Source organism: Malurus melanocephalus, unplaced genomic scaffold (genome assembly GCF_030028575.1).
Source record: "Malurus melanocephalus ecotype Western Australia unplaced genomic scaffold, MMel_1.1 scaffold_24, whole genome shotgun sequence".
NCBI lineage: Eukaryota > Metazoa > Chordata > Aves > Passeriformes > Maluridae > Malurus > Malurus melanocephalus.
The window spans coordinates 713,105-727,313 of record NW_026623256.1 but is presented as its reverse complement, the minus strand read 5'-3'; the positions used below and the strand labels follow the sequence as shown (position 1 = coordinate 727,313).

General features: G+C 40.3%; 1 protein-coding gene across 1 annotated transcript; it reads left to right on the top strand.

The window, feature by feature from the left end:
• The first annotated feature begins 1,826 nt into the window (after nucleotides 1–1,826).
• Nucleotides 1,827–11,889, top strand: SEC61A1 (SEC61 translocon subunit alpha 1). Its single transcript, XM_057390246.1, has 12 exons — nucleotides 1,827–1,915; nucleotides 3,115–3,182; nucleotides 3,832–3,897; nucleotides 3,989–4,067; nucleotides 4,876–5,007; nucleotides 6,314–6,423; nucleotides 6,622–6,775; nucleotides 7,565–7,725; nucleotides 8,362–8,559; nucleotides 8,853–9,044; nucleotides 10,634–10,710; nucleotides 11,489–11,889. The coding sequence occupies exons 1-12, from the start codon at nucleotides 1,909–1,911 to the stop codon at nucleotides 11,673–11,675; spliced, it is 1,431 nt and encodes a 476-aa protein (XP_057246229.1). The 5' UTR covers nucleotides 1,827–1,908; the 3' UTR covers nucleotides 11,676–11,889.
• The last annotated feature ends 2,320 nt before the right edge of the window (nucleotides 11,890–14,209 follow it).

The window sequence follows — 14,209 nt, the reverse complement described above, 5'->3', positions numbered from 1 at the left end:
AGTTCTGCAGAATGGCACCTGATTACACAAAGGAGATGAACTTGTCTCCTCCCTGTGTATTTTTTACCACAGCTGGCAAAAGAGTTTCTTTTAAAAAATAAAAACAGTAACACAAGAAGTCTGACAGGTGGGCTGTGCAAATAACAGTTGCTTACTATTATTATTATTATTATTATTATTATTATTATTATTATTATTATTATCTATTCTTATGGCACAGACAAAGGTTACTAGCACAAAAAGCATGTGTGACTGTGCAAATTCTGGCTTCTACCTTCAATGCCCTGATCACTGCTGTCTTCCCCACCCAGACTTCCACAAGACCACTGCTGGTTCTCCCTYCTTTTCCATTTATCAGCTCTGATAAACCAGCACATTCTCCACATTAGTAAGTCAAAACAATCTTATCAAAATCAACTCTGCCAGGCAGCATGTCAGCTGGAAAGCAGTTGCATTATCTCTAATTAGAAATGGGTGGATTAAAATCGGTTTCAATAAACTGGRTGTTTTGAAAAAAGCAGCCCCGGACAAGAATTAAAACATTCTCAYACCCACTGGCAGATGCCTTCAATAACCCACAGATGAGATGCAYGGATTCAGAAGCCTGCAGAAGGGCAGGTATACAATCCAACAATAAAATAACTGTCAAAGAAAAAAAAAATGAAATGGGAATTACGGCTGGTCTTTTAAATTAATCTCAGAAAAGCAGGGATCAAATAATCAAATATAGCATACCTAAGTGCCTAGAAAATATCAGGGAGATTTTGTGGAAGCCGTTATGCTTTCTACACATTGACTTTATTTGCTTTGTATTAGCAGCTCTGTTTGCTTTACTCTTTCCCCTGACTTGTGTTTACCTTCCCTTTCAGAGCTGATAACTCCCCCTGTAAAGCTGTGGGAAGTACACAGGACATTGAGTGGTTCTCGGCAAGAAACACCTCAAACAATCAGCACCTTTCCCTTGCTGTACTGCTGGGTGACACGGTGTCGATGTCCTTGATGTGACTTCCTTGACACGTGGCCCAAAGCTTCACATTTTCAGTGATTCTTCATATTTTATTAAAGTCCAGCTGGACCTGGGTGTGTTACACAGGCCTTGGGCAGGCAGGGACAGTGTRACACTGTGACAGGAGGMAATGTCTGACATCAGACACCTAAAATACAGGTATCTAGGCTGCAGTTGCCACCTTAGATCCCTCTGTTGTAGAGATAAATATTGAGGTTGATCTGAAAAAGCGTGTGAGATACAAAGAGTATTTCCCTAGAGGTGTATGATAAGCAGATTATTTCTCCACTTACATCTCCATTGACCACAGAGAGCRCAGAGAACTACCTACACACTTGAATTCTAGATGGCCAAAGGCAGCTGAGCCATTTAGACAAAAATAAAGCCACTTTTTCTGCCATCTGACACGACAGGTCTTGTGTGTCAGCTGCCAGGAGGTTCTTACTGTGGAACAAGGCCTACAATGTCCCACTGCAAAAAAAAAAACACAAAACCAGAAAACAAATTTTAAATGCTTATTTATGTATTTATCTGCTGAAATCTCTTAAACCAGCGCTACTCCTTCTGGCAGATAAAACACGCGTTCCCCGACACAACCCGACACAGGAGCCAAACCCGCRCCGCGCCAATATGGCGGCGGGAGCAGGACTACAACTCCCAGCAAGCCGCGCGCCGTCGCGTTAKTTGCGCTATAAAGTTATCGGTCTCCAGGCCGCAGAGCACGATGGGAGTTGTAGGCGGAGGGCGGTGCGGCCGGGGCCCGGCGCATGCGCGGCGGCGGGGCGGACGCGGCGCGTGGCAGGAAGCGGAAGGGGGCGGCGGCGCTCGGAGCCTGACGTGTCCCTCCCTCTGCGGCCGCTCCGCTCCGCTCCGCTCGCTGCTGCTGCTCCGCCGGCGCCGCCATGGGCAGTGAGTACCGGGACCCCCCGATTCAGCGCCTCCCCTTGGGTTCTTGCTTCTCCCCTCTGGCCGGGAGAGCGCCGTTCAGGGGTGGCAGCTCATCCCGGGGAAGGAGCCCGGCGCTGGGTGCCCCGTGCGGGCGCTGCTCCCGGCCCCGCCAGGCTGAGGGAACCGGCCGCGGTACCGGGGCGGGGGGCGGGATGGCACCCTGGGCATCGAGCATAACCCTTCCACGGACATTGTCAGAGAGAGCTACAGACTGTGCCTGCAGCCCGGAGTGATCCGATCAATGGCAGTCTGCGGGGTCCCTTCCCTCCAGGAAAGCTGCTTGGAAAACATCTCAGTCGATTGTTGTATTACTGTAGATGTTGGAGAGACCCTTGCTTTGCTTTAAATTGAATATCGCGGTCCGGTGTAACTTCTCAGGCATAATCGTGTGAAATTACCAAAATATCTTTTGTGGGCTGGTCTTAAAGCGTCACTAAGTTGCCGTTGAAGTTACAGCCTACAGCGAAGATGTGGAAAGGCAGCAGTAGTTTCAGTTCTGCACTGYTGTCCTCTTCTTGGTTCAAGTCAGTCCAAAATACAAGTGCAGCCTTAGATTTGTCTCAGCAGATTTAGAATTAATTCTTCTCCCAATTCAGAGCTCTCTGTTATGACTTTGCAAATCCCCGCTTCATTGTGTGCTTATTTTAAGACAGACTTCTGATCTAAGCATGTGTCTTTTTGACTAAGAGTGGGTAATGGCATGAGGTGTTCTGTAGACTAACTTGAATTGATGCTTGTAAACAGTGTAGGAATTCTTTAACTGTATGGCCCAAAAGTAGTATATATGCAGTACCCAAGGCACTTTTTTTCTCAAAAATATCAGGCTGAGGAGAAACGACCATGTACTAAAAATTCATGGGTATTGATAAACTCATGTAAAGCAATGAYGACTTTTTTGGTGCTGTCAACCTACTCAATGAAATGGGAATAGGCTTGACTTCCTYTAATTCTGTTTACAGTCCATACTGTACTTAAAACATACTAGCTGAATCTCTGTGTATTTAAAACAAACCCTGCCGCCCGCCCCCCAAACTAACCAACCGAAAATTCCCCAAACTGGGGCTTTTATTATATAGAGTAAATGTCCAAATTCAATTTGTTTGAGCTTTTCCCACTGTTCATTGTGTGTTCACTGTGTCTTTTAACTTATTTCTATACAGTAAAATTTCTTGAAGTGATCAAGCCCTTCTGTGTTATCTTGCCTGAAATTCAAAAGCCGGAACGGAAGGTAAGTTAATAAAATTTTCTTCTTAGGTTTGTATTTGTGTGACAGAAAGTGTTTAGCATTGCATTTGTGGGATCTGGGGTTTCTTCCTTGTTAGGAGAATGGCAGTTTTGGGCACAGTTATTTTTAGTGGAGCGCATGTGTGGTGCATGTGTTGTGGATGTGGTTGTGCAGGAGTAAATGCAGTTGTGCAGATTTGGTTATGTCACAGCAGTGCATGGTGAGATRTTGAAGGCAGTAAAGATTGGAGTGTAAACTACAGGAACTTAAAAATTTTTGCTTCATAAGGTCTAATCTAAGATTATTTGCTGAGATAAGCTGCTTTGTATTATTGGTTTTTTTTTTCTCATCATAAGCTCTTTCTCATGAAAATGTAAGACTCATTTCTGTGGAAGTACTAGAATTACCTTGCACTGACATAAGCTTGTTTATTTGGATTAAATCTCGAATAAAGCTTTGTAATTTTCCTTGGTTTTACGTGGGATAAAAGGGATGAACAGTAAATTATTTTCTTTAGGATGTTCTGTACTTTGTCCCTGCACAAGAAAATCAAGTGTGCTACTATGAGAGTTTGTCTGATGGACTAGGTCTTGTTATCTTGACAGCTTTATCATCTCTTGTTGGTTTTTGGTTTTGTGTTTTTTCCCTTTAGATTCAGTTTAAGGAAAAGGTACTATGGACAGCTATCACACTCTTCATCTTCTTAGTATGCTGCCAGGTATGTTTCCTTTCCTTGTTTTTAAGGAAGAGCTGAAATGTTTTAAGCATTTTATGGAGTCTCTAATTTAATCTCTTGATTGGAATTGCAGATTCCCTTGTTTGGCATTATGTCATCAGACTCAGCAGATCCTTTCTACTGGATGAGAGTGATTTTGGCATCAAATAGAGGTATGGTCAGTCTTTCAGGACCTTTCTTTTACCTTGAATCAAAATTGTTTTGGACATTACACTCCATTTTAATGAAGATAAAAACTGAAGTAGGGAAAAGTAATTTTTCAGTTTTATGTGAAGTCATAAACCAGTGTGGCATTTGTCCAGAAAGCTGTGTCTTTCCCAAATGAGTTTATGGCTGATTGTGWGCAATTTATTGTGTGTACAAAAATTGAGCTTTTTGTTGAGGAAAATTATTAGGGAAGAGACAGTTCCTAATTTCCTGCGTTGTTGCTGTTGCAATCTTCAAGGTCTGTGATTTGTGTTTCAAATCATATTCCTTGAGTGTGTGGTTTCCTGGGTGACATTTTTGAGTCTGTCACACAGAAGATTGAAATTCATAGTAGTTTATATGAATTTCGGTTTCTTGTAGAGGTTTTCTAATGCAGGTACAAAGGTTAAAATTCATGATGGTGTATATAAATTTCTGTTTCTYGAGGAGGCTTTCTAATGCAGCTATGAATTAAGAATGGTGACAGTTTCCTGAATTCACTTTGTCGTTCATTATCATTTGGRCCATCAGTTTATATCATACTTTGTTTTATGCAGAGTAAATCTCTTCTTGACAGTGGAAATCTCTTTCAGTGAACACAGTACTTCTGAGRTACTGAGGAGTACTACACATCCGACTGTCTTCTAACAAGCTTCTGTTATCATTGATAACTTTTWCATTTATGGAAATGTGGAGTTTTAGATCTTCTCCACTGTGCTGTAAAGGTCGATAAAAACTAACTCTGAACTTCACTGTTCTTCCTGTGTCTGGCAGGAACGTTGATGGAGCTGGGCATTTCACCCATTGTCACTTCAGGACTTATCATGCAGCTCTTGGCAGGTGCTAAGATTATTGAAGTTGGTGACACCCCAAAGGACAGAGCTCTCTTCAATGGAGCCCAGAAATGTGAGTAGCCACTCATGTTAAGCCCTGGTGGTTTAGAGTATCTCACCCTGACAGTGGAAAGTGTGAATTTATCATGGGATGAATGGTGGAGTTGGAGGTGTGGGTTTCTGTCATGCTGTATTCTGCTGCAGAGACCTCTATTTCGTCAGTCTTTTACTGACTGCTCTCTGCCTCTTTAGCTGTTCAGCAAGGTGTGAAAAGGAAAAGTATCAGTGCAATTGGCATTGCTCTAATCTCCCCAGATAAGTGAAGCAGTGCAGAGACTGTGGGAACTCAATTTTGAACTGTGATGGTCAGTGTTACCTAAAAATTTCACAATGATTAAGATGTTGGTTGTAGCTGTTTATACCTTGCAGTTCCAAGCATGGTTTTTCCTCATCAATAAGGGGTCTCTGTGCTCAGTTGATACTGATTTTTAGAAAAAATGGGGTGTTTTGTAGCTATTTGATGCTGTACACTACTTACTGATCTGAGTACTGGAAAAAATCACAGATTGCTAGAGTAATGTCTTAATACCCTCAGAGTTTTCAGTATCTAAAACAGTATTTGGTAACCAAACCCACTTGTTTCTAAATGTATTTGTTTCTGAAGAATCTGTATTTCTATTTTCAGTGCCAGATTGCAGACAACAMAGTTAAATTGCCCTTGAATCTAAACAGGCTGTGATTTATGTATWCCTTCCCAACTGTTGTGGTTTAACCCCATCTGGCAACTAAGTTTCACAGGGGACACTTGCTCACTCTACAGTGGGAAGGAGAGGRGAATCAGAAAAAAATACAGTAAAACTTGTGGGTTGAGATAAYTGAAAYAAAGTAAAATGTAATAATAACTGTAATGAAAAGAAGAGAGAGAAAACCTARGAAGTGATGCACAACACMAATGCTCACCACCTGCTGAGCAATGTCCAACCAGTTTCTGAGCAGTGATCAGCCCCTCCTGGCCAACCCCTGCAGTTTATGTGCTGAGCCTGACATTCCATGGTATGGAATGGAATGGAATATCCCTGTGGCCACTTGGGGTCARCTGTCCTTGCCATGCTCCTCCCATCTTCTTGTGCATCTGCTGGCTGGCAGAGCAGRGGACACTCAGAAGTCCTTGACTTCTCAGCACTGCTGAGCAACAACTGCAGTGTTAGCCTGTTATCAGCATTATTCTCATGGAAAATCCAAAACCAGCACTGTACTACAAAGAAAATTAACTATCTCAGTTGAAACCAAGATTCTCTATGAAGAAGTGATTTCTGTTTCTCTAATTGCTCACTGACATACTTAGGACAAATACGTRCTTTTTTCTTTTTATTCCATAGTGTTTGGAATGATCATTACCATTGGACAGTCTATTGTGTATGTAATGACTGGAATGTACGGAGACCCATCTGAGATGGGTGCTGGTATCTGCTTGCTTATCACAATCCAGGTAATTTCTAGTCTTCTCTACTCTTCCCCTGAAAGGGTCAAAAAATSAGCCTTAAGGACAGGCTGTCCCACATAMAGARTAAAAAGGCCTCACTGTACCTCCTTCTTCACATATAGTCTAATTTTTTTAATACATGCTACTTTTTAAATAAAATGAAAGAGATTTTGAACTAATGCTGTATTTCTTTTCTTTCTYTAGCTTTTTGTTGCTGGTTTGATAGTTCTGCTCTTGGATGAGCTGCTCCAAAAAGGATATGGYCTTGGTTCTGGCATCTCTCTCTTCATTGCTACCAATATCTGTGAGACCATTGTGTGGAAAGCATTCAGCCCCACCACAGTGAACACAGGGCGAGGTAATATGGCTCAGTCTGTTTTCTTTAMAAATACTTTGTRCAAAAAGGCAATATCTTTTTTTGYACTGTGTTAACTTAATRCCAAATKCWCTTACTACCATCTTGGYTGTGTAGTGAATCTTGCTAATGCASCAAGTGCTGCTGKGCAAAGTGCAAGCACAAAGACWTTTYTTCTTGATTGATAGTATCTCACAAGAYATTTACTGAACTTGAATTTCTTACAGTGCCTTCATTAAAAGTCAGCAGTGATAGACTGCCATTGTCTTATGGTTGCTGCCCCCCTTACTGACCAAATATTAACTGTTTTTTTCACTTTGCCCTGAAGGCCTTATTCTCCAAACTCCRCTGGAGATGATCTTGTTTAGTGCTGTATAATAAAAAACAGAAGTGAGGTAATGCCATTTGCTGTAATCCAGACAATAACTTGTGTCTCACCATGAGTGACACTAGAAAGCATGATGCTTCCCTCTGTAAATTTACTTTTTTTTGCTCAGGAGGAGTAAAGAAAGAACTTGGTACATGTCAGTGTTTCTAGAGACAGCTAAAGTTATCCCATATTGGGTTATGATTTAGTTTCTAGGCCACTACATTTWAAAAAAATCATGGAAATAACATAGCTGATATGAAGGGTGACAGTATAAAAAGACCTGAGAGTGTACTCAAGGTGCAAAAGACTCAGAGAAATCCATTCTGAATCCCATAGTTCAGAAGTGTGTTTAATGGGACAAAGCACTGAAACTTGGAGATAATCACAGCTCATCTAACTTCTTTTTTCTTTTCCTTTCYAAGGCATGGAATTTGAGGGAGCCATCATTGCTCTGTTCCATCTCCTGGCTACTCGCACAGACAAAGTCCGAGCTCTTCGTGAGGCCTTTTACCGTCAGAATCTTCCCAACCTCATGAATCTGATYGCCACCATCTTTGTCTTTGCAATTGTCATTTATTTCCAGGTCAGTTGGAATAACAAAGGAAGTTTGTATGAAAGTAGGTCTGAAATCTGCTTCCTTCTACAGGAAACGATACATTCATAAGATTCATTGTTCTACCTGCACCATCATTTTACACTGCCTTCTCTTAATCAGTTTCCACAATTTCTATACTCACACAGGAGACTTGAGGCCTATTTTGGTCTCTGAAAAAAACAAACAAAAAACCAAACAAAAATACCCCAGATGTGTGTGGGCATGTGATATTGTCTTACCCAAATGCTATTKCTTTTTACTGGGAAATGYTTCGAAGTCTTTAGGCCTGTRTGTCTMTTTCTGTTTGTTGYTGAAGAATRTAGGAAGTTTTAATGTTTCYTTTCCTGGATGCTTTGTTCAGTTTTCTGGAAACTTCAGGTTTCTTCTGATGTCTAAATCGTTCGTACTTTCTTGTGTGTGTGTGTGTTTAGACAACCCTGCAGTCTTGCATACCTTTTGCAGAAAGGTTCTCATAGCGTGCCCTCTGGGTAGAGTATTTGTACTTGCACAAAATTATTGCAGGTTTCTTCTGTTGCTGTCAATACCTTGCATTTGCATTTTATGGTCTCTGGTATGGGTTTATTTCCAAATRTAACAGGGGATTTTCTCTTGAAAACTTTTCAGGGCTTCAGAGTGGATCTTCCTATCAAATCTGCTCGCTACCGGGGCCAGTACAACACCTACCCTATCAAGTTGTTCTAYACTTCCAACATTCCCATTATTCTGCAGTCTGCCCTGGTGTCAAACTTRTATGTCATCTCCCAGATGCTTTCTGCCCGCTTCAGTGGCAACTTGCTGGTCAGCCTGCTGGGCACCTGGTCTGTGAGTATTCCTTCTCATCTTTATAAGGGCATCATTAAAATGGGGTGTTGAAGAGATGGTCTCTGAATATTAAGACACACTTTTATAGGTGGTCATGCACGCTGAGACTCCTAAATTAGTAATTTCCTTAAATTAATACAGCATTTGAGACCTGCTGTGATGAATGTAAATGTGTGTGCTGCTGCAGTAGTAATGATGCAAAGTGACACAGAAGTGATACAGACCCAGACTTGGCTTAATGGCTAAGGAATAGTGAGAAGATTGGAAGCTGACTGCTTGTTTCCTTCTTCYAGGACACATCATCTGGAGGCCCTGCTCGTGCTTATCCTGTTGGTGGACTCTGTTATTATCTGTCACCTCCAGAGTCCTTTTCCTCGGTGTTGGAAGACCCTGTCCATGCAGTTGTTTATATTGTATTTATGTTGGGCTCCTGTGCTTTCTTCTCTAARACATGGATTGAAGTCTCTGGCTCCTCTGCCAAAGATGTAAGTTTAAAATGACAAATTATGTAAGCTTACATGATGAAAACAGATGGGCTGTTGTAAGAATAAGACTGACTTTCTTCTGAAAAAGCTGCTCTGCTGGTAATCTTGTTGGTAATATTCACTGCTTGTATAAACAGGGACTGCTTTTTTGCAATTGGGGATTAAGATTAAGACAGAATGGGGCTCATTTTTTCATCTGTTTACTGCTTTTTTAAAACTTAAATAATTGTTTTCATTGAAATTAGGAAGTTTAGAACATAGAAACACCTGATCAGTGTGAGAGCAGGAAAGGTAAGGGGAGAGGTAGAAACTTATGGTGCCACATGCCAAGTGCACTGTGTGCAAGGCAGTTGCCACTGAAAAACTTGCAGGTAAAGCTCAGACAGCCATTCCTGACACAGAGTTCTGAGCTTCTTTTGTGGGAAAATTAACTAGAGGTTGTTATTTTTAACTTGAGAGCACTGATAATGGAGAATATAGTGCAGTGAATTAATGTACCTGAGTGTAGCTTCTCAAAAATTCCGTTTGCTACAGGATATTTAACGTTCAGGAGCAATATAATTCTGAAATTGGAAATGAAAATCAGAATGGAAAATAGCTGTCACTGTGGTAGGTTTGTATTGTGTGGTTTTTGGGTAGGAAATCAAATTTGGCAGCCATATGGAATGGTTTCATCCATTCTTTAACAAATATGTAATTGCACAGTTACTGTAACAGTGTGAGCAYTTTCTTGTTTTGGACTTGGCTCTTGCTGCTTGTCAGGCTTCAKGGAGGCACTCACAGCCATTTATAGTCAGGGTTTCATTTCAGAGTAAACCAACATACAGTTTTTAACACTTCAGTACTTTTTCCTGRTCCTAAGTAAWTTTTTTTTSAAATTCATGTTAAAAAGATCAGAAATTAAAGTTGGTAAACCCTTACTTAAATGTTCACTGTGTGGTAGAAAACTGGCAGCTTAATCATCTGAAAGTGTGTTTTCTTAGTACATTGAGTCAATGATGAGCACCATTATGTTCCCCTGCTAGAGTTTGTTATCCACAGTTGTTAGCAAAGTGTTTGCAGGGCTCTGCTGTAACCCTGTGCAGCTGCAGAAATCCAATTATTATCCAAGAATAATATTCCAAGGGATTCTGAGTCTCCTTTCTAGTGTGGCTCCACAAATAATAGTTGGTTCAAATGAATGCAGGAAAATGAAACAGGGTGGGGACCTCATGGCATGGTTTTGCTAACATCTACTAAACCCTCATCAGGAGAAGGTTGGGTGGCAAAACAGTGGTTGAATTATGTGTATGAGAGCCTACCAGTATCCACATTTTCATTTTCTCAATAGGACTAGAATTATCCAAAAAGCTTTACATAATTGACAAGTAGAAAATTGCCTCTGACTGTAATTTGTCTGAAGTTAAAATACTGGATATTTTTAACTCAGATGAATAATGCAAAAACCAATCCAAAACCCAAAACAATACAAAAAATGCCCATCCTCACCAGCATTTACTGCAATGTCTTGCTTCTGTTTTCCCACAGTACTACATTCCATGACCTTGGTAAATGGCACTAAACTTGCTCCATTTCTTGATTCAATACAGGTTGCCAAGCAATTGAAAGAACAGCAAATGGTAATGCGAGGCCACAGAGAAACTTCAATGGTGCATGAACTCAACAGGTGAGCTACACATTCACTGGCTGTTCATGCAAAGTGTTATGAGCAAATACGTGGCAAAGTTTGCTTTGACTCCCATTTTCTAGATCCTAGAACACAGATATTCTTTCAGCTGTGATGTTACATGCATGAGACACAGAACATTATCTCATTAGTGGAAGACTTTTATAGTACCGCTTATTTTTTGCCTTGCATTTAAAGAATTTGTCTTAAATTCTAGACTTTTTCCTGTTATATTTTTTCATTTATATACTCTTCTTAGGGTAGCTAATAATGAGCATTTCACTGTAYTTCACAACTTCAAACTACAACACACAAGTATTTTCTTGCTGTAGTATTTCACGTATTATTAGCTTTGAGTGCTGTTTTCATGCAGAAGTTACTTCTATAACAAGTAGTTACTAAAATCTCCTGGGTGCAGATGTGGCATGGTTTGATGCCTTTAGGTTTTCACATTTTAGGGTAAGACCAATGCACCCTTCATCTTCTAGAAATGTTAGTATAACTTTGGYTTTCTGTCATTTACAGATGACTGGAAGAGCCAGTAGCCATAAGTTTAATATTTGTGCATAATTGCATGGTAGACTGTAATACCTTTTCCTCTTAGTGTAGCATTTTTTCTCCTCCAGTCAGGCTGAGCTTTTTGCTTGTTCACCCAGTGTACTGGCACTATTGCATAGCAGACCCATGAGAGAAGAGAATATTCTGCCACTGACTTTTTTGTTATTTTCTTGAGTAAACGCTAATGGCCCCTTTTCTATTCTCACTTCATGTTTTACAGGTACATCCCTACAGCTGCTGCCTTTGGTGGGCTCTGTATCGGCGCCCTCTCTGTGCTGGCAGACTTCCTTGGGGCAATTGGCTCTGGAACTGGAATTCTGCTCGCTGTCACCATCATTTATCAGTACTTTGAAATTTTTGTAAAGGAACAGAGTGAAGTTGGCAGTATGGGAGCTCTTCTTTTCTAAACCTAGCTTCTCATGGACCCAGGAAAAAGAGGAGGGACATTCTCAAAGTGTAGCCAGTCAGGTGAAAAGAAGTATCATAAACTTGATAGTGTCATTCTATAGAAACACATATTTTAATAATGTTTCCAAAGCACATTCCCTTATGTTCAAACTTTTCTAGCATACTGTTTGCATTTTATAAATTGATGAGGAAGATGTGCAAAAAAAATTTTTTTAAGAAAATTGTTTTTTTAATTATGTGTTAGGAGAGTCAGCTTTCTGACTTGGATTTAGTTCAATGACTCCTGAAATTTTTTTGAGCCCCTTTCACGTTTAATAACCTAAAGCCTTTACAGGTTTTAATTAATGTTTGTTAAATGAATATTTGGAAGGGATTTTTTTTCCATTTAACTTGTTTTTGCAGCTCCTYTGCAGCAATGGTGAGTAAAATCTCYCCATCTGATGCTCAAGTTCCATAATTACGGTTGTAAGCACAAACCGTGTTTCATGTGTTTGGGGTTTTTTTTCAGTATGGCAGATTTGAAAGGCAGTTGTTTCTTTTTACTAAATGATATCTCTAATTCCAAATGTTTTGTCTTGTAATTACTGCACTAGACCTTGTCAGATGTTGAGTATTGGCTTGAGACTGTTGTCAAGTTTCTGTATAAGAAAGGAATATGTCCTTTCCCACCACCTCCTYCACAAGCAGAAAACTCAGGTAAATCTAGATTCTGCCAGAACCTGTGCCTAAGAGTTGCTACTTTGAAACTTGGTCACACCAACTTTGTTATTGCCATTAGTGGCAAAGTTCCTAGTTCTGATGCTGGCTGAAAKAAATTAGTGTTATAGCTGCTTAGATGCAAATCTGCTTGTGCTCTTTGCTAGAGCAAACTTTCTCTTCTTGATGAAATTCTGCTCTCATAGCAATCAGGATGTTATCTGATTACTCATATCTAGTGAATTTTGAGTCTCATTACCACAAAAGAGTGTGGAAAGAATGGGTATTACTTGTCTGTTTCTGTAGATCTTGTCAGATAACTCCTGTAAGGGGCTTATGTGGAAGGCTTTTCCATCCTATAATCTCATGAATTTGAGTGGTACATAGGAAAATACTCTTTCAGAAGGTATTGGGATTCCTTTTTTGAAGATCACACTTTCAAAATGGAGAGGTTACAGTAAAGGCTATAATGGACCAGAATAAAACTGCATTTTCCATTTTAATTTAGATTGTCAGTACTAATCAGGTGCCTAGGACCAAAAGCAAATATTTGTGTATGAGTCTTGTAAATACACTTTTCCTCAATCAGTATTGGACAACATGGAAACCATAATGAGGAGTTACAATGCTGGAACTTTTCTTTGCACTGCATCAACATGCCCTCTGCATTTTTGCATATTGGGCAGACAGTGTGTGAGTCACTGTTCCTGCTGGAGTGGTGGGACTCCGTTACACACCCAAGGAGCASAGATGACATCCAGAAGCCCTTGTTAATACCCTGAGCTCAGATACCAAACACATGGGACATCTGCAAATGTGGAATGAGATGCACCTATCAATGGAAGTCAAACGCCTGGTGTGAGGATCACGATTGGAAAAGGAATGAAAGAATTGGGATGAAGTGTCCATGTAATGATCACTGTCAGCCATTCACTCTGATGTCACACTACGTTCATTCCTTTTTCTGTTTTTCACCTCAGCACAACTGTGATGTGGGATGGGGACAGTTAAAAAGTGGCATTAAAAGGAGAGGGAAGGGGTTCTGATACAGTTCTGCTTTGGGGATTTTTTTCTTTTGTTATATTTCCAGGAAGCCCAATACAACCTTCGTTTTGATAAAAAGGAGTCCACTTCTGTGCATGCAGCTCTGGCTGGGCTGGAGCTGTACTTGTATTTTTGGTCATATCATCTGTTGGACTGGTTGCAGTTTAGACTATTTGCTCTTCAGTGTCTAAGCAGCACTTGTTTTGTTTTTGTTGTCTAGTGGTAAATCTTTGTTATKAAACAGCTGTGTCCTCAAAGCAGGACCTGCTGGCCATACAGTGGATGTTCACAAAAAGAAATAATGCCTAAAAATCTGCTTTATAATGAAATAAAGTACATCTTTGGAGCTAGTGCTTGGCTTTTGATGTTTGAATGCTGTTACAATTCTAACACTTGTAGTGTGTTCACTGAAAGAGTGATCCCCCCTCATAAAAACCTGATCAGTGTCAGTGTGAAATAAAAGACAAATTGTATTTGCTTCAAGGTCTCTCAGTAACAGGTTGCCAAAATAACTGAACCTTGACCATTCCGCTGAGTTTCTCTTTTCTGAGTTGCAGTWCTGAAGGCACTGCACCAGTAAACAGGGGGCAAATGGGGCAATGATGCATGAATTTAAAAAAAAAAAAAACCTGTTTATATGAGAGATACAGTGCCAGTCTTCTTGTAGTGTGATAATTGGAACAACAAAACTCAAAGCTRATGATATTCACAGTATTGTTTTGCCATCTGAGTTTTTAAACTTAAGAGATTTTGCCTTCCTCCTGAGTAGAAATATCCCAGTACTTGAAAGCAA